This window comes from Aptenodytes forsteri, unplaced genomic scaffold, assembly GCF_000699145.1.
Source record: "Aptenodytes forsteri isolate BGI_AS27 unplaced genomic scaffold, ASM69914v1 Scaffold92, whole genome shotgun sequence".
Taxonomy (NCBI): domain Eukaryota; kingdom Metazoa; phylum Chordata; class Aves; order Sphenisciformes; family Spheniscidae; genus Aptenodytes; species Aptenodytes forsteri.
The window spans coordinates 4,405,346-4,424,060 of record NW_008794581.1 but is presented as its reverse complement, the minus strand read 5'-3'; the positions used below and the strand labels follow the sequence as shown (position 1 = coordinate 4,424,060).

Here is an 18,715-nt window from a genome sequence, read left to right as displayed (position 1 = left end):
TGGGTGGAAACCATTTTGTTTCGACAGGAGGCTACCTCTGTCTGGCTCCCTGAAGAAAATAGCCCGTTTTCCGAAGGCTGCCCTCCCTGTGCTCCCTTCCGCACAAACTGCCACGCAAACTGAATTGCACAACAAGAAAAAAATGCTACTCCATAATGCATCACCCCACATATTCAAAAGTGTAATTTCTTTTCTCAAACTGAAGCTTGACACATACATTTATAGTAGAGCTTATCACATAAATGTGAATTGGGGTCTGGTCTAAAAAAGACAATAGAATGGAGTACTTTCTAGGTTCAGATGTATCTTAGATTTTACCAGCAATTGCAATATTGCCACCCATCAAAATAAACCTATTCAAGAAGGCACTGTACACCACGTACACCAGTCATTTAGTTCTTAATCTTCCTTCCATCTCAACCATCTGTTTCTGCTGTCCTTTCAGTATGTAAAGCCCTGAGATCAGTACCTTATGTTAACTCTAAAACTGAACAAGGATGCAGACCACAAATAAGATTCAATATTATACAACAACAGCTTAATGAAAAATGCACAAACCCTTTTGAAACTCCATCCCATATGAAGGACTTCTGATCTTCTAACTGCACTCTTATTTTATGTATTAATAGCAAATTTAGATTGATTACTCCAAATAGTGGATTACAGACCAGTGTTAATTGTTTTAAGTTATGATAAAATATATTTTTTCTGACAAAAGGTATGTGTTTTCCTTTTCCTTTCATTTTTCTCCATAGTTTCAAATTGCCTACTGAGTTTCAAAACTGGGTGCCACTGTGGATGCTTAAAGGCTGTCAGAAGTACCAGCAGCAAAAGAAAACAACAACTGAAAAGAAGAGTTGTCCTTTCACATTGGTCTGCGCCATACAGAGGTCTACAATATTTTATTGTAGAGCAATATTTTATTTTCTTTTTTTTAGAAAGGAAATTACTTCTTTATAGAGGATGGGTAAGTTCTGAAAGGATGGTATAGACATGAAAGAGCAGGAGGGTTGCATAGATGATAATTAAATGAATAGCCATGCAAGAAACCAGGATAAATGAGTCAACTCTGAATTCTACAATGTTTTTTTCTGTCAAGTACTTCAATTTAATATAAAATAGAATATCAGGCCTGGGATATGAGTTTGTAAGAGGCCTTTTGTTTTTAAAGGCAAGAGTTGGGTTGGATAGAAATAACAAAATGATAAATACTTATTTATCCAACTGACAGTGACAAATAGCGCTTACATGTATATGTGCTATGGGTATCTTCCAAAAGACACATTTTCAGGACTCCATTAATATGAACAGCTTAATACAGGTATATAACCTTCCACATAGTTTTCTTTCAGTTTGTCAGTTCCTCTCTCCTGTTCTACTACTCTTCACATAGCATAAAATCCACACCAAACCACACAACGTGCTATTTTTTTGGTCTATCTGAGAAAAGAGTGGTAATGAATATGTCTCTCTTTACATAGTTCACATAAAGGGGGAATTTCAAAAGCATTCACAGAAGTTAAAAGGACACATTTAACTGACTCTTAGTAAGAATTCTGGTCCTAAATGCGACTATTGAACATATTCCCCTAGGAAGTAAACTGACGTGGACCGGCATGTGTGTGCCAGTGGCTTTTGTGCATATAAAGCACTTGTAATGCTTGAATTCAACCACCGGCTATGTATACTGTTAACCTGCCGCAAGTCTGCAATACACATCTGCTAATTTCTCAAATAATAGATGGCATTTTCCACAGGCTGAAAGATGTGAAAATGCTACAAATCACATTCACACTGGAAAATATAAGTGTCTGTGGTATTTATCCTGAAATTAAAATAATTGTCTGAGGTGAGTTAAATTCATTCAAAATATCCATAGGTGTATGGGTATAAGCAAAAGTACAAAGAACAGAACATTCACATATCATCCAACATACTGTACAAAGAATAAAGGCCATTTTATAAAAAAAACATTGCCCTTTAAAACCAGGGTGTCAGGTTTCTCCAGTGCTTCAGGAAAGCACCATTTACTCATGGAGTAAAACTTGACTGAGGATTTCAGAACGTTTTACCTCGCCTATGCCAAAAGTTTGGCAGTGCAGTTTACCATAGGAATACTTCTCTGTGATAAGATAAAAATATATTCAGTGGGCAAATCAAGTAAGAGTGTGAAGTTCTCATTATAAATGTAATCCTGCTGACTAAAGCTAGAGGAGTGATACGTATACTGCAATTACGTCTTGAATAGGGCATGTTTTGTATATCCGCCTAAACCTGGGTACGAAACCTAAGATCTTTAGCATTTTAAAATGTGACACTGATATTGTATTACAAGTTTTCTTTTGTTAAAAAAATGAAATATTCTTTATTTTTAAGCCTCTGTTTTCATAGACATTGGATCCCCTCAATCCCCTATGCCCGCTTCCAGCTAGCAGCAATTACCTCAGTATTGCATCAATTAAACTCCGTAAGGCATGCATTTTTGCTTTTTTTGTTCAGTCGTGTTCTCATGTTTACTTTATCCCCTGCTGTGCTCTGGCAGAATCCCAGACACAGGAAAGAATAAGAGGCATTTGGATTATTGAGGACATCTCCATGCAGTGACACACTGTACAGTCCATTCAGGCCCTGGAAGGATCAGCAGGGTATGTAACACTTTGCCTTCTGGACTTTTGAGGAGTTTAAAGCATATCAGGAATGTTACTTCTTATTGAACAAGAATTTATTCTGTTTTAATTCCATCCTGTTAGTCAATAAAATCTTTCAGTTACAGAACTGGTATGAGTGAGAGATACACACTCAAAATAATCTATTATTCCCAATGCCATAAAATGTGACCTACTGATTTTCTTCTGTAACCTTTATTTTTTTCTTGTTATGTCCAGCTGCTTGTGTTTAGAAGGACTTTAGTCTGTACGAATATAGATGATACTTTCCATAGTGACACTTGTTTAAGTGTATCATACTGAAAGACAGGAGACTAATCTTGAATTAATTAATTAATATTTAATTATTAAATGATGATTGATTATACTTTCAATGTAATAAAATAAAATATCTAGCAAAAGACTGGTAGATCCCATTTCACAACCATAAACTTAATTGGGAAACCTGAAGCTAATCAAAACAAATCATGGAACGTGTTGGACAAAGCCCATGAAAAACATGCAAGAAATTTCATTTAATTAGCAGGATATTCATTTCTGCTGGATTTAAGATGCAGAGCCATGCATGTAAACAGTGTAACTCAAGTCCAATAAGAAGCAATGAAAGCATGGAGTAGCAAATTAATTCAGTTAGATTTATAACCTCATAATCTTTGCAAATAGTTTATTTCTCTATTGCCATGTTTTTTGTATACATGACAAATCTGAAGGGATTTTCCTGACACTAAGCCACATGCTTTCTACTTTTTAATAAATGAAATGTAGCTTGTTATTGAAAAATTCCATATATTTTCCTCTATCTGGTGAAATAGGTTTAGGTTAGTTTTTGATGCAAAATTGTAAAGTCTAAGTAACTTCTAAAAAGTGCAATTTTGCAATTATTATTTATTTTATGATTAAATTAAATTACTTTTTTGTTACATATGTAACATATGCAAGTCTTCACTTACAGGTCCTTTGGCACTGCATTTGTAATATAAAGGGCCACTTATGTAATCTACATTTAAACCTGCTTTAAAGCTGTTACTATGAATTAGGAATTATGTCCATCTAATATATGTATATATATGAATCAGACCCTGTGTCTGTGATTTCAGGTTAACTAAGACTTGCCAGTTAATCAGTAGTTGTGATAGTATTCGGAGGCTCAGAAACTCATTCTTTTGGACAAACTTACCTCCTTCTGCACGCAGAATCTTTGCACATAAAAGCAGCTGCCAGACTTGAGTTTGCAAATTGTCATTAGTTCACAGAGAAATTGTGAGATCTCCTATCTGTTTTAAATCTGACACATATCAAGAAAGACCTTATATGGTTCCTTCCTAATTCAAATTATTCTGATTTAGAAATTAGATATTAGAACTGTAGTAATCAAAAGATTTCTAATGCTTGCTAACTTTTTTATCAGTGAAAAATTAAAACTTGCAAGCTCAATCCTTGAGTCACAGCTAGTTTCATTTTTTTTGAAAATGAAACGTTACTTATAATTCACTGGTTGTGTTAAGAGAATTACTATCAACTTGAAACGAAACACTGTTCATACCATTGCTGGGAAAGTGTGACTCAGTGAGAGGAACTCCTCTTCTGGCTGAAGCACAGAACATGATGCATGGAAGCACCGTACAGCAAACAGGGAGTTATCCCAGGCTGGTCTCAGTCATGGGGGAGAGGTGGCACTTTTAGGGAGCAATTAATCTCCTTTTAAAGAAGACATCTAACGTAAGTCAGTTTGCATGTCTGCTTATTCACACTGACTATAAGGGCACTCTAAAGAGCTTCGACAAAATAGATATCTACATCCTAGATGTCTAAAGCAAGTAAGAAAAGTGCCATCTAAAGAAGTCTGTTGTTACATGGAAAGCTCCCACCTCCTACCCCCTAATTTGTCTCCAAAAGGAACACTCAGCATGCTGTAGCACACTTGGCTGATACTGAACCTCAAGTATGCCACTGATATTTATTAGCTTCTTTCAACAGTTTCCAAGAGGGATTCATGAGGATATATTGAATAGAACAGACCATATTTTGATCATCAGCTTCTACATATTTACACTGAAAAATCACTGCAAATTTTAAGGCCACCATGGTTGCTGTTGCTTCTAAGAATTTGAACATTTGATCCCCGTGCTGCTTCACTTCTCAATTCCACAATTTATTACTTTTTTGCTAACGCATTTTCTCCCACATTTATGCCTCAGGGTGAATTCTTAAAATAGTAAATGGGAGAATTTTGCTCTTGCTATTTTAGTCACTTGGCTTTACCAAATCCCTTTTTATCTTTCCCTTGTCATTTTCCCCATATCTTCGGCAGTAGTTCCCTTTTGCCACACTTTTGCTTTCTGTGATCATCCCTTTCCTCAGTTAGAGTCTTCCCAAAGACACTTCTTCCAGGAAGCTTAGCAACATAAACTCTGCATCTTAAGTGTCTCTTTCTGGTTTAGCATTGACATAGTTTAGTGGCGCTGTGCCTTCCAGTCACCTAGTTTGTCACACTGGTGACCAGTTCTCGCTGAGATTGCTAGCTGAGCCATCTGGATGATGTGATGGTGCTCTACCTGTCTGGTGTATTGTTCTGGATACTCTATGACATGAACTCTGAGAACAGCACGACCAGGAGGATTTCTCAGCAGGAAGGATCTACACAAGCTACGTTTCAAACATTCCCCAGGAGAATTTGAAAAGCTTAGTAGCATCTGAAAGGGTTTTCATTCACATTTCAAACTGTGAAAAGCAGGGAGAGTGTTTGTAGCGTATCTTCCTCCTTGGCATAGTGCTGTAGTGCAACATGTTTTACTAGGATTTTATATGCCCCAAGAAAGCACCTATGCATACTTCTGCACTTACGCCATGAAATTTGTTACTATGGAAATATCAAAACCAGCCTATGACTAAGAATGGGCAAACCCGTTCAGGCAAAATAGTATCCAGCCTCAATCTCCATTCAACAGTCAAAATGAATTGTAGCAATTTTCATGCTTTATAGTGGCTTAACTTCTTTCCTGTATCATTAAAGTCTTTTAGCCACTTATATCCAATGCACACAGGCCCCAGCTCACCCAGTTCAATGCATAATTTGGGCACAGCAATTCCAGCAGCATCTCTGAGAAATCAGATTAAACTAAATTAAATTATCCTTAATATTCTTTGCTTTCTCTTGCTTCAAGTTTCTTGGCACAGAAGCATTTTCTAGATTAATTGCAGCACTGACTGCACCACCTTCCTTCTAAACATTAAAACTTCAGATGATTAACTGCTTCTGAGATGTGGAGTGCACTCTGAGGATTAACTGAATGGAAACCTTCAGATCGGGAGGAATTTAAAAAGAGGAAAAGCATCTTCCAGCAGAGTGTGTCTTGCGTCCTGCTGTCTGAGCAGCTTCTCCTGCTGGAGAAAAGAAGCTGACCTGAGGCAAACAACTGTGAGAGAACACGTAAGGTAAGCTCGCTGTGTGTTCCCATGCATGCGTATCTTCTCTTCTGGATATCACATTTTCTTTTACTGTCAGGGATTTTACTGTGTTACAGGCTTTCTAAAGTTAGTCCCTTGGAACCAAAGAAAGAACCCTATTTTCCAGTATCTCTCTCCAGTTAAGATAACAGACTTCTGGATGACTGCATTGTACGAGACAAATCCCACAATTAAAAATAGGTGTAACATCTATCAATAACTGAAATGTCTCATGAAGAGTAATTTGAAACCAACACCCAAAATTACCTCTTAAAGGAATACATTAACAAAGGATTATGATTATAATTGATCTAAGCATTTATCTGTCTCCCCTTCCTATTTATTTAATTACCATGATTTTAAGTATGATTGCAGAACATTCTTAACTAAGCATTCTTAACTAAGCAAGCTTTTCTGTTTATAGAACAGATTTAAAGATTTAATCCTCTGTTCCCTGATGAGCCCTACACACAAATGCTCAGATTACATGATGAGTTCCTAGGAGAATAAAATTGTACAGAACTGCCAAGATTAGGTCTTTTAGAGGTAAATATGGATTTAATGTGAGGCTAGATGAAAAAAACTAACAATGTTAACACATTCCAGAGCCTAAAGACAGAAACTATTGAACATGACAAAGCCATACTTCTCCTCAAAAGAGCTGAAGTACCATTTCTTCCTTGAGTTACAAATCTATTATACAATTAAAAAGATGAGCTATTTTGAAAATTCTGGAAACATTAAGTTTTTGATTTAAATGATAAATTGTCTGTTGTGTAATTGTCTGTATACTTTCATCAAGAGGCAAAGCAAATGCTCTTTCACTCTGCCAACACACCATAGAGAATGTAACTACCTGGAAAATTACACAGTGTAAGAACACATGGATTAACATGATGTAAAAAATATGAGGACAAATAAAGTGTGTTCCCATAAAGATGTCCAAGACCAAGTTGCCATCATAATAACAACCAAAAGTGTCACAGGGTAAAATTTTCAGAAGTGTTCACGTAACTTACAATGCCAGTCCTGTTTTCAAGTTAATGTTTCTTTAGAAATAATAGTGTCTTTTACAAAGGAATTATTTTTCTCTTACTCACCTACAAATGTTATAGAAATAGAATTTACCATCCTAAATCAGAAAAGTCAGTTTTGAAAATTTCGCCTCATTGCCTAAGGGCTTGTAATGCAAAGACTTTGCCTCGGTATAGCTACAGAACTCCATGTCCCAAATGAAAGATCAATGCATTCCTCATACCGGTTCTTTCTACTACATTTCATTGCAAAAAGTTACTAATGAAGGTAATCATGACATGGTCACACACTGGTGTAGAAGGAGAAAAAAATTGGGAAAGAACTTAGATTAAAACCAGGATAATAAGACAGAAATCAGAAAGCTAACATGATACAACACCAAAAGTTACCAATTTGAGTCACCACATGACTCAAATCCTCTTTAATAAAACAGATACAAGGATATGAAACAATATAAGGTTATTATTATAAAATGCAGTTTTCAGTGAGACGTTTTTATAAATAAATATTAAATTTAGAAATCCATGATGGTTTCACAGAGGAATTTTAGTCATATTAATTCTTCTTACCTGTTATAGTTGCTTTGTTAATTGATGGTTGGTTACACATTGGTGATCGTCTGTTTAAAAGAAAAAAAGGTATAAGCCTGATAAACTCACAAATGACTGAATCCTTGAATAATAAAATAGAAAATTCATTTCCTTGGGAAATTATTTGGAACTGGAATACCCTGGCATTGCAAAAAACCCGTTCGTTTAGAACAGATAGTTCTTTCTAGTGTAGAAGGTAATTCACAACTGACCCTGAAGCCTCTCTGCAGATTGGGAACTCCAAGAGACGAACAATTTAGGAATTTACAAGTTCGTTAAAAACCTGCCTAATCATACCTAGAGCATATACCTAGCTTGAAGTTTGATTTATATATATAGTTACCATTATTCTAATGTCTTGCACTTCCCACATTCTCTGACCTGAAATATTTTTTTTAAATTATTTTTCACTTTATTATTTTGCATATACATTTCACACATTATTTTGCATATACCTTTCACAATAATCTTTAAGGAGAACAGCTCAGTAGACTGCTTTGCCCATTGAAGAAAGCTAGAAGTTGCTGGACTGACAGAGCTGCATAGGGATGTGAATGACTGCAAGCAGGGGCCACATAGGGTCTGCTTATCCCAACCAACGGGGCTAGAAATACCTTTTGGTGGCACTGCATATGCAATGGTAGGCAGCTGCCTTTGGAATGCTAATTACGTACAGGTTCTAGAGACACACATTTTGGGTGAGGGAAATGACTCCACTACAAAATTTGCCAGTGTAACTAATGTTAACTGTGACGCTGTAACACGACTGGAGAAAGATCATATTTATAACGTCTCATTTATAATCATGAACTACTGTGGGTAAGTGGGATGTCATTATCTTGGATGAGTTAGGCAGAGTTCTAGGTTCAGATCACGCAAGTAGCTCACAATGAGTGTAGCTCTCTGCTCCCTTTGGTTCATTTGCAAGACTCAGACTGCCTGAATGATCATCTTTGAATGATCTTTGACATATGACTAATTTATTGAAAATCATATAAATTGCACAAAACCACTCCAAGTTTATGCAAGGACAGCAATGCAAGAGCAATTAGTAGGCAAGGGGGCTGTTGTCTCAGCTATCAAGTATAGCATCTTCAAGGGATTAATAAACTCATTTCGCATCCACATGTTTTATGCAGGTTTGGTGGCACAGACTGAAATCTGCAACATCTAATTGTTATTCTTAGTTTACATTTAAAAAGTATCACTGCAAGAAGTTCAGTGGCCAAAAATTGACACTCACTTGCTGGGTGCCCGATCTTGTAAATTGGTTAATGCAGCAAAGTTATTCCGTACAGTACGCAGGCTGGCCAGCACCTGGAATAGACAAAATGGTTTCAGTCTAAATTTCTGCACAGGTGAAACTGATTTATCTCTGCTCCACTGTGCTGAAAGAAAAAGGAAGGGACATTGCAAAACAACTGTAAAAGGTTTCCAGGGTTGGTTTGTCTGAAGCCTTTGACCATTATTTAACAAGAACATGTCTGTAGTACAAGGGCAATAGTTTATTTCTTTTTTTTCCTTATAAACAACTCATTATTTGTTTAAAGGCAGACTTACTTGAAGAGGAGGAAAGTTTTTCACAGAATACTACTTAGTTCTTTAAAATGACCATAAAAGCATTCGTGTTTGGAAGATAATAGTCCATTCAAGCCTAATACTTCATGCATAAGAAATGATTACAGAATTTTCCATTTACATTTCAGCCCCCACAAACCTCAAAGGACAAATGGAATGAGATTGTCTAGACTGCCAGGAAAAATAAAAGTGGCTCCTTTAAGGGGCGCAGTTGATTTGGGGACTTAGTTCAGAAGGCCAGAGTAAGAGGAAGGTATGATCTGAGCAGGTGGGAAATGTCTGCAGGCTCTTATAAGCTTTGCATATTGGGAAAGATGACATAAATGAACTACTTCCTTTCTGGACTTAATTTCATGCAAGACAGCAGCTAGTGGAGGCAGTAGGGGAGTCTCTTCTTGTTATAAGTGACGTAGGCACTCTCTTCTGAAGGTAGCTGGATAAATGCAACAAATTTTGTACCATGTAAGGATAATAAGATGCACCTCTCCGACTAGGGAGAGGCAGTTCAAGCTGATGTCAGAGAGGAACCATGAGTTGTTTGGAACCAGACTGGGAACGGGAGGAGGCAGCAACACTAATCACTGGTGTGTCTTTGCAGAAGTTGCCCATTGTGTTTCTCAGCCCAGACTGGGCTTGTTCCCTGGTGATCCCATCCCAGGAATAACAAAGGCGGGAATGGGAATTTGGGTTCCAGAGGTCTGAGTCGAGGAGGATACAACCCTCTTTTCATAGCCCCTTAAAGTTATACATGAGGTAGGAAGGGGGTAGGAGGCTGAAGAGAAAAGAAGGATTTAGTGAAAGCTTGTAACAGACAGAAAATATTCAGGAGATAATAATGACTGGCAGTGTTCAAGCTGTTGTAGGTAATTCCCAAATGAGTTAAGATAATAAAAATAAACATACATTTGTTGCCTAATTAGTATTAATTTCATTATGTTTTCCTTTCCAAAGATCAGGGGGCAAACTCACATATTTTACATTCAGCATGGAATAAAAATAATTATATATGCCATCAAATTTGCATGCCCAGGGTACAGTGACACTAACAAATGTATTTAGATGTTGGATATACATGGATGGAAATCGGGCATGAACTGAGCAGAAGGGGAAAGAAGATCTTGGAGTTCAAAAGTTCAAGAATGAATACATAAAATACAAAGAAAAACTGCTGAAGTATGAAAATATTGTAAAAGGAAAGGATAAGTTGAAGGTGGAAGGAGAAGGAAAGCATATACAGAAAAAAGTTGTGCCTATTAAGGTAAGACACACATTTTAGTGACTTGCAGTCCATTTTCAGTTCTCTCTGGCCAATCTGCCTGGGTTCAATTTATGTGTGCCAGGATGCTGAGATTGCTTGTATGTGCAATCTGAGAAACAGTATTATCATATTACCATATTATCAGACAAACATATTATCAGAGAAACATATCTATGTGGCTCCCAGAGCTGTCTCAGGCCATGAAAAAACATAGTCGGTTTTCCTGGCTGCAAGTTGCTACTCAATAAGCTCTGTTAGACTCAAATTTGCTGTATATTCAGGTGCACTGAGAATTGGGAACGTGTACAAAGTAGCTAAGTGACTCCTCGGTGAGTGATCTCAGGTACAGCCATGCTTATTAGCTCTGCCTCTGCTGGACTGCAATGAATGACTCTGTACCTGCTGGGCAGGGCTGAGTTTCAGAAAGGTTGGTAGGCTAGGCACAATGCCACGTGAAAACATGAACCTAGCTGAGGTATGTGTTGGATCTGAAATAACGTGACATTTAGCACCTGGGGTGCCGGGGAAAGAAGTGTGCAGAGCTGCAAGGTTGCTCAGGTCCAGTTACGAGTGGAGGCTAATGAGCCTTGCTCGGTCCCTGAAGAGCAGTGAGGGAGTCTCTCCACTGTGCCTAACACTATGCCCACTGACCAGATTTTTCCACTGTCTGAGATATTATGAATCTCTCCTTGTTCAGAAAGCAGAGACTCGACTGTTTGGTTTGTATGTCCTTCTATTTGTTCTTCTGGCAGATGAGATAACTGTTTTGTAGATCCAGGGGTGAAATGTCCAGAATCTGCCCAGCATCCCAGCTGCTTTAGCATACATGCACGTATTTTGAGTTTCTGCAAGTGCAAGGCGTCCCCACATATGTAGCAATGAATGTAAAAGTTACAACAAAAACTTTGGCCATTGGCTACAGTGGAGCTAAACAACTGGATTTATTGTATAAAGATACTAATATTTATAAGTCTATTATAGTATAAGTACATAAAATAATATTTCAATTTTTTATTATAATTTGCTTTAAGTGACAGTTTCTCTGTCCACAGTGGTTCCACTTATGCTTAATGTTTCTAGAGTTAAGATTTGTGAGCAAAAAGCAACCAGTCACCTGCAAACCTCTTTAGGTTTAATTAATTAATTAGGTTTTAATTAAGTAAATAATATTATTTTCAAAATCAAGTTATATACAAACAGTTGCAAGTGAATTAAAAATCAAACTTTTTTGATAATAAAAAAACTACAGAATTGGTCCTTAAATTTCAAATCACTCAAAATTATTTTATTTTGAAAAATGAAATTGTACAAATAATTAAATTACAGCAGTTGCGGTATATTACAATATAGGGAAGCGCAACTAATAATATCCTTGTGATAGGTTTTTTAATTTTAGCTTACAAAATACCATTCTGGTAAAAATAGTAAATTATGTTGTCCTAGGGCCAGATTCTATGTGGTGGACGCAGCGTGCCATCCTGCCTCCAGTTAACAAATGCAGCCACACTACCATGGTGATGTGCTGAATAGTAACTGAAATGCTAAAATTGGAACTATTACCACCAGGTGGCTCACGATCAGATGAAACAAGACTCCTGATCAATTGAAGAAAATACGGACGGATTGAAATAGCTGCAACATGTGTCCCACATGCCATGAACTACTGCCGCCAGGAAGCCCTGAATGGATTAAAATGGTGCTTTGGCTGCTTGCAACACAAAAATGCATCTACATGATGAAATATTACTCTAGGAAGACATTAAAAGGGTGGTCTGTATGATGTGTAGTGCCACACAGGATCCAATTTCTGAAGTCCTGAGTGAGGTCCTAATACTGCTAACGTAACTCAGAGGGGCGGGCCCTGTGTTTAGCTGCAGATGCAGTCTGTGAGCAGGCCCCACTGGGCAATGGGATTTTGCATATTCAAATCATTTTTAGAAAAGAGCTACGTTTTTCCTGAGAGTCTAATCAGATGTCACTTCCCCTGTATTAGGCACGCTCTCTCAACTGCATCTCAATTCCCCCTGTGTCAGGGAATGTGACATGTGATTAAATCACCCTGTGGGCGGTCTTTCTCCTGTTCAATGCAAAGGAAAACAGGTTGATTTAAACCACTCCTAACAGGGTTTTGCACTGAAATACTTAAAGCTCTCAAATAATCAATTACAGCACCTTGGTGCGAGTAGCAGTAACATTCAACTGCTCCTGTTCTAATTGCTGAAGCACGTCCATCAATGCCAACAAGAATATGAAACTGCCCTTAAAACAAATAGGGTGTTTTGTCCCAGGAAAAAAATAGCCACAAATGGGGTGTAATATTTGCTGTTTTTCTAGGCATACTATAACCTGTCTTATCCATGTGGCATTAATTTATAATAAAAGTTCAGGTGACAATAAACATGAACTCAACTATAGTAAATATTATTGGTTTGCTTGACCACCATGCAATTTGTATTTTTTCTGTGCTCAAGACTTAGGGTTGTTTCCTGAGGAACTAAAACCAGAAGTGGTTTTACATTTTTTTTCTTGTTTTTCCTGTAATCTCTTCCGTAATTGTTGAAGTATATTTACCATTTGAGAGATCTTAAAGTATTCTTATAAAAGACCCTGGCTTAATCTTTTACCTGCTAATAAGAGATGAAGGTATTCTTCATATTAAGGATTTGATCAGCCAGTGTCTTATAAACACTGTATCTGCTTACAATATAATTAAATACATAATAACCTATTAAATAAATATTAATTGTTTTAAGAGGTGATCATTAGACCAAAGCAACCTGCATATTCAAACGGAAGTTGGACACCTTCTTCTTATTTGAGACTGCTGTGTGACTCAACCTTTTTCTTTCCATTCACCTTCAATCACATATGAGTTCGAGATTTATTTTTTCCCCCTGTAGTTACACTGAATTAACTTTCATTCCTATCTATTACAGAGTAAAACCGATCATCATGAGTTCGTATCAATGTTAACTTTTCATACATGACAAGACAGCTCTATTGCTAAAAATTGTGGAGTTTTGATCTAAATTATATAGAATTATGAGCTGATTTTATAAAACAGAATCTGAATGGAAAAATCAAACACATAGAGATGGTTTTGTAAAGGAACATAAGTATTCTGGGTAAAACTTATCTTGCATCTAAAAACTACCTTGTATTGAATGCATAAAAGATGTTCAAAAGGAGAAATTGTAATTATAAAAAGCAGGAGAATAACAGATAACACAGATTTGTCTGCATCATGACTGTCTGCTACAGTATTTGATAAGAGATCAGCTGAAGGTGTTTATTGTATTGTTGCACTTCAACTTCTCAGCTAATCAAAAAGCATTAAAAAAGAGAGGTATAGATAACAGTGGGAATTTTATGACTTTCTGTTTAGACATTTTTTTCTTGTCTCAAGCAAACATACCTTATATAATATTAACAATGGAAAACAACTGGTTTGGCCATATGGCCTTTAAATTGCAAGATCATGTGAGAAATATGGCAAAACTGTGCCTACCTGAGCAAATGGTGTCACAATCAAGTCATCTCCATGTCTGAAAAAATGAGCAGAGTTGTAAGTTAGGTATTACTGAAAACTTATCTCACTGCTTTAACAGAAAGAAAATCAGGTTTTACAGTGCACTGTAGGTAACTCCAGTTTTATTCTTCAGCAGTTACTCACTACCACTGCTTTACATATCCTTTAAAAAGTAAATATCAACTTAGTTATTGCCCAACTGCCTGGCATGTCTATGGGATGGCTGATGAACCAGCCGGTTTCTGCGCTGGGGGTTGGGCAGGTGACCGACTTGCCCAGGACCGATCTGCAGAGATTTCATCCCAAAGGATGGAGCTGAAAATACCTAAAGCGACCCCATTGAGGGTTACCAGCAGGTTTGTAAGCACTGGACGGGTGAGTAACTGCAGATGGCTGGGCAGCACATCGCAGGCGAATGAAAACCTAGTAAAACTTTCAAACTGACTCACACCTCTGTAGCTACAGGGGGTGTGACCGAGTGTGTGCTGTTGCTGTGGCAACCTCACCCACACCACAGGGTGACATATGGGCACGGTGCCGGGATGACGCACCGTAGGGGAGATGGGAGGAAGGGAAAGAGGGGTTCCTTCGCTTCAGCACCGAAAGCTGCCACTTGAAATGGTTTCCAAAAAATACAGTCCTGTAAATACAAGTAGCTGAAAGGCTGTTGATCGTAAGAGTAGCATCTGTAGCACTGAGGATATGGGGTCAGACCTCTCCAGGTGACCACAGGAACAGGGAAAACATGGAATTTTCAGTTATCATATCTAGTATATGGCAGCAATCAAGATGAAAAGAAATTTTCCAAAGACAAAAATCCAATATGACTCCGGTTTTAATTCTCCTGTATCTTCCTGCAGTGACTTTATCGTGATGAGTTACAAGTTGCAGCTTTCAGCAGAAATTACCATTGCTTTGGTGCTATTTTAATGTTATTTAAGCATAAAATATGAGTATTTAGCAATGGATTTCAAGTCCATGAAAATCTAATCAGAAAAAGGCTTTCTGATAAATGGAGAAATATGATTTGCATTTGAGTTGCTACAACATCATTCTTATAATTTACATACTGTCCACAAAACAGTAATGTTTTTGCAGGTATTGCAAGAACCTAATAAAAAAGCAGAAATTACAACCAGAGAGCCTGTAAGGACGAAACAAAACTCCCCAATATTCAAAATTATCATAATGCTTAATATCTGTGTAGCTGTTTTTATTACCATTTCTTTTATTCCTGTTACTTGAAATAGAAAAATGGATTTTTACAGACCCTGTGGAATAAGTCTGCACTTTTAACAAGGTCTTTACAGGAGTGGTTGGAATAAGGTGTTGCTTCGGGTGCAACCACAATCCCAGCCTGGCTGGAAAGCGTGTAAGCCTGATGCTCACTCCAAACCAGAAGAAACATGGCACCATGGGCAGAACACAGAGGCTTTAATTGCCCAATGAAGCCAAATCCAATCAGTTACTAGAGACATCATGAATCAGCCCAGGGCATTAACAGGGGAGTTAATGACCAGCTGGGTTTAGTACCTCTTCACGTTTTCACTGGGTCATGAAAACATCAGGAAATGCCCTAGACTATAATTTCTGATCAGGATTGCTTAATGAGTTACACAGCTACACAAAGGCTTCAGCACAATAAGCTACATACATAAGCTTCAGCTAATAAGCCACATCCATCTTTTCCTTTTCTCTCCTGTTCTCCACTTAAATAGCCATAGTGTGATATGTATGCTACCTCACTTCCAGAAAAATTATGCTCTTTGTCTTCAAATTCTGTGAAATGGTATTATCTGCTGTGTGACAGCTGGCTTACCTGTTCCTCAGTAAAATCTGTTCATTTCTTCCCTTTTATAAAGAGTATTTTTACTATTTGCGTATAGCTACTCCATTTTCTCTTCTGTTTTGACGCTTAAAAGAGGCACAGCTGTGTAGAGCAAGGAATCCTGCATTAGTCATCTGAATGACTTCTGCAAAAATGGAAGAGCCTAAAGCCTCAAGTAAATTATTTGCCAGTCTTCCTCATGCCTACCCACTTTATCTGTTACTCGGGTTGTTTAGGCAAAAAGCAAACAAAGGGTTGAGCAAATTCTTAGAAATGAGTGTGTTTTCTGAGCAATCAAATTCTGCACAGAAACCGTATCTAAAATCAATATGCAAACCCATTTTTTACTGATCTAGTCTAATTTCCACATTTGGAAATGATGAAGGGGCGGAATCCTGGAGATGGAAAGTTTTACAAGTAGCAGTAGCACTGGACAAGGAACAAAAACATTAAATTGTTTCTACCTGTAAATAAGCCAGATAGAGTAAAGCTAGTTCTTTCTAGCGTCACAAGCATCTGTCAGTTGCAAACACTCTGAATGCCCAACATATGACACAAACGCACAAAATATTCACCAGTGCTTCAAATTCCCAGGCAACTGCTACAACATAGTTATTAGCTGTCAAAGTGTAGATTGGCAAAACTATGAAAATAGGATGGTCCTTCTTCTCACCATCTCCTGTGGGCTTCCTTACTGGAGGTGGTACTTTCTTGCTCTTCTTCCCATTCAGTGCCCCTGTTTGCCACCCCTTGAATGCTGAGGCACTTCTAAGAGGCAACAAGGACATGTTTCTGGGCTTTCTGCCCTGGAGTTTTTTTTTCTTTTCTATAAAATAGCATGACCCCACTCCTCTAATTTTCAAACTTCACTCTACTTGAGCTCTTGTTGGACTGCATTTCATTGAGGAACACTGATAGAATAATGTAGCTTGTTTTAGAGGAGGCATTATTAAATATTAATTTAATGCACTGAGATCAACCCCGAATTTAATTTTCACTTTTCAAATGCTCCTTGTGTCAAAAGCAACAATTCCTGAAATCATCATTATTTTGGTGAAAGCGTGTTACTGAAAGTACAGATATTCACAGCTTTTGCAAAGCAGTTTAGCACACACCAGACCCACTTGAACAGAAAAGCAATTGCATAGTGTGGTGACTGATCTTTAATCCACATTGGGTCAGGAAATCTGGAAAAGGTGAGAGTGCTCAAAAAGGGAGCAGACACGTCTAAAGTGTCTGTGTTATTTTTTGTACAGAAGAGTAAGAACGTATGATTCAGTTGAAGTGCCATGAATCCACAGTGTACTGTGGTGTAGTAAACACTACAATGTATGAGTGTCCTGCTGTTTTCCTTTTCAGATGATATGGAAGCTGATAGATGATTCTGTCTAGATTCTGGACAGGATAGTGCCACACATCTATACACGGAAGCAGCAAGAGGGAGTGTAAACCCTGTGCAATATATCACAAGCTTCTAAATATACACAGAGCTGTTAACTTTTAAGGTTAGAAGAAATTGTTCACATCAGTGTTAGACTCTGTTAACTACAATGCCTGGCATACTTGTTCACATCTTCATTTTTCAAAGGAAAGACAGATTTGAAAGCAGAATAATTTTCACATAGCCCCAAAATTTAAAATTATCAAATCCACCATCATCAAAAAAGACTGCTAAAGCACACAACAATCCACGAGATGAATCGCTGTTACATAAAACACAGACCAAGTTTCCATTAGCAGACCAAAGATTGTATAAGACATTGCAACTTATTTACCACGTTAAAGTGATGAAGCCTGGCCTTCTGCAAATTTTCTGGGTTTTGCTTCCTAAACTTTCCTATGGGACATACTTGAACTCACCCCATATAACCTATGATGGTCCCCACCCTGGAGAAGAGATAGAAGTGCTATGCTAAGTCAGAAGTTAGATGAACATGTTCAGCTGACTGTTGCCAAATAAAAAGTACAAAAATTTTGCTTCCTCTCCTCAAGATTGGCATTAATTTGTCTCCTCTATCCCAATTACAGGACAGTAATTAACTTTGCCCCCACTAAAAAGGAACTTAGAGATGCATGCATGGACAGACAGAGAAGCAGGCAGAAAGATTAACACAAGGATAGACAGGGTGACTGCATAACCTTTACTTCTTAATCAAGTTGGGATAATTTAATTTAATCATCTAATAAGAGGAGTAGCTAGAGAAACATTCTGCAGACCTGCTAGGATGCAGTTAAAAAAGAGAGGGTGTTTTTTTAACGTGGTCAGAAAAAAGTCAAGATACCCATTAAGAAGGAGTAAGTCCCAGACCTTAGAGACCACTAGAAATGCGAGTCTGCAATTGCCAGTGCGGAGCTTCACCAGGAAGGTCCTGAATAAGGTTTGTCTTTGTAAAGGTCATAGTAAACTCAGATTAAGACTTTCTAGGCACACGTGAAGAATACCAAGTCAGTGATTATGAGGACACGTATTGCAGATGGGAGACATAAACAGGATAAATAAGACCTCTGTCTAAATAGAGGGGGGGAAATGTACAAAACATATTTACACCAATTTGACACATACCTTTTCATGGACAAGATATGGTCAAAATAAAATTCCTGGTTAATCTTGATACAATTTTTATAGCATAAATTATAAGACTAGTGGAAAGAATCTTGACACTTTGTATCAGTTTAAAGCATAGAATCATACAATCATAGAATCATTAAGGTTGGAAAAGACCTCTAAGATCATCGAGTCCAACCATCAAACCAACACCACCATGCCCACTAAACCATGTCCCT

The 18,715-nt window shown here is 37.5% G+C and overlaps 1 protein-coding gene across 1 annotated transcript in view; it reads right to left on the bottom strand.

Moving 5' to 3' along the window:
* Positions 1-7,703: 7,703 nt before the first annotated feature.
* LOC103893426 (cAMP-specific 3',5'-cyclic phosphodiesterase 4D-like) overlaps positions 7,704-18,715 on the bottom strand; it is an 85,617-nt gene continuing 74,605 nt past the window's right edge. The window contains exons 3-5 of the mRNA XM_009272550.2: positions 14,083-14,119; positions 8,982-9,055; positions 7,704-7,767 (exon numbers count right to left, since the gene is read on the bottom strand). Of these exons, the coding sequence (XP_009270825.1) occupies positions 7,704-7,767; positions 8,982-9,055; positions 14,083-14,119 (175 nt within the window). The remainder of the gene's footprint in view (positions 7,768-8,981; positions 9,056-14,082; positions 14,120-18,715) is intronic.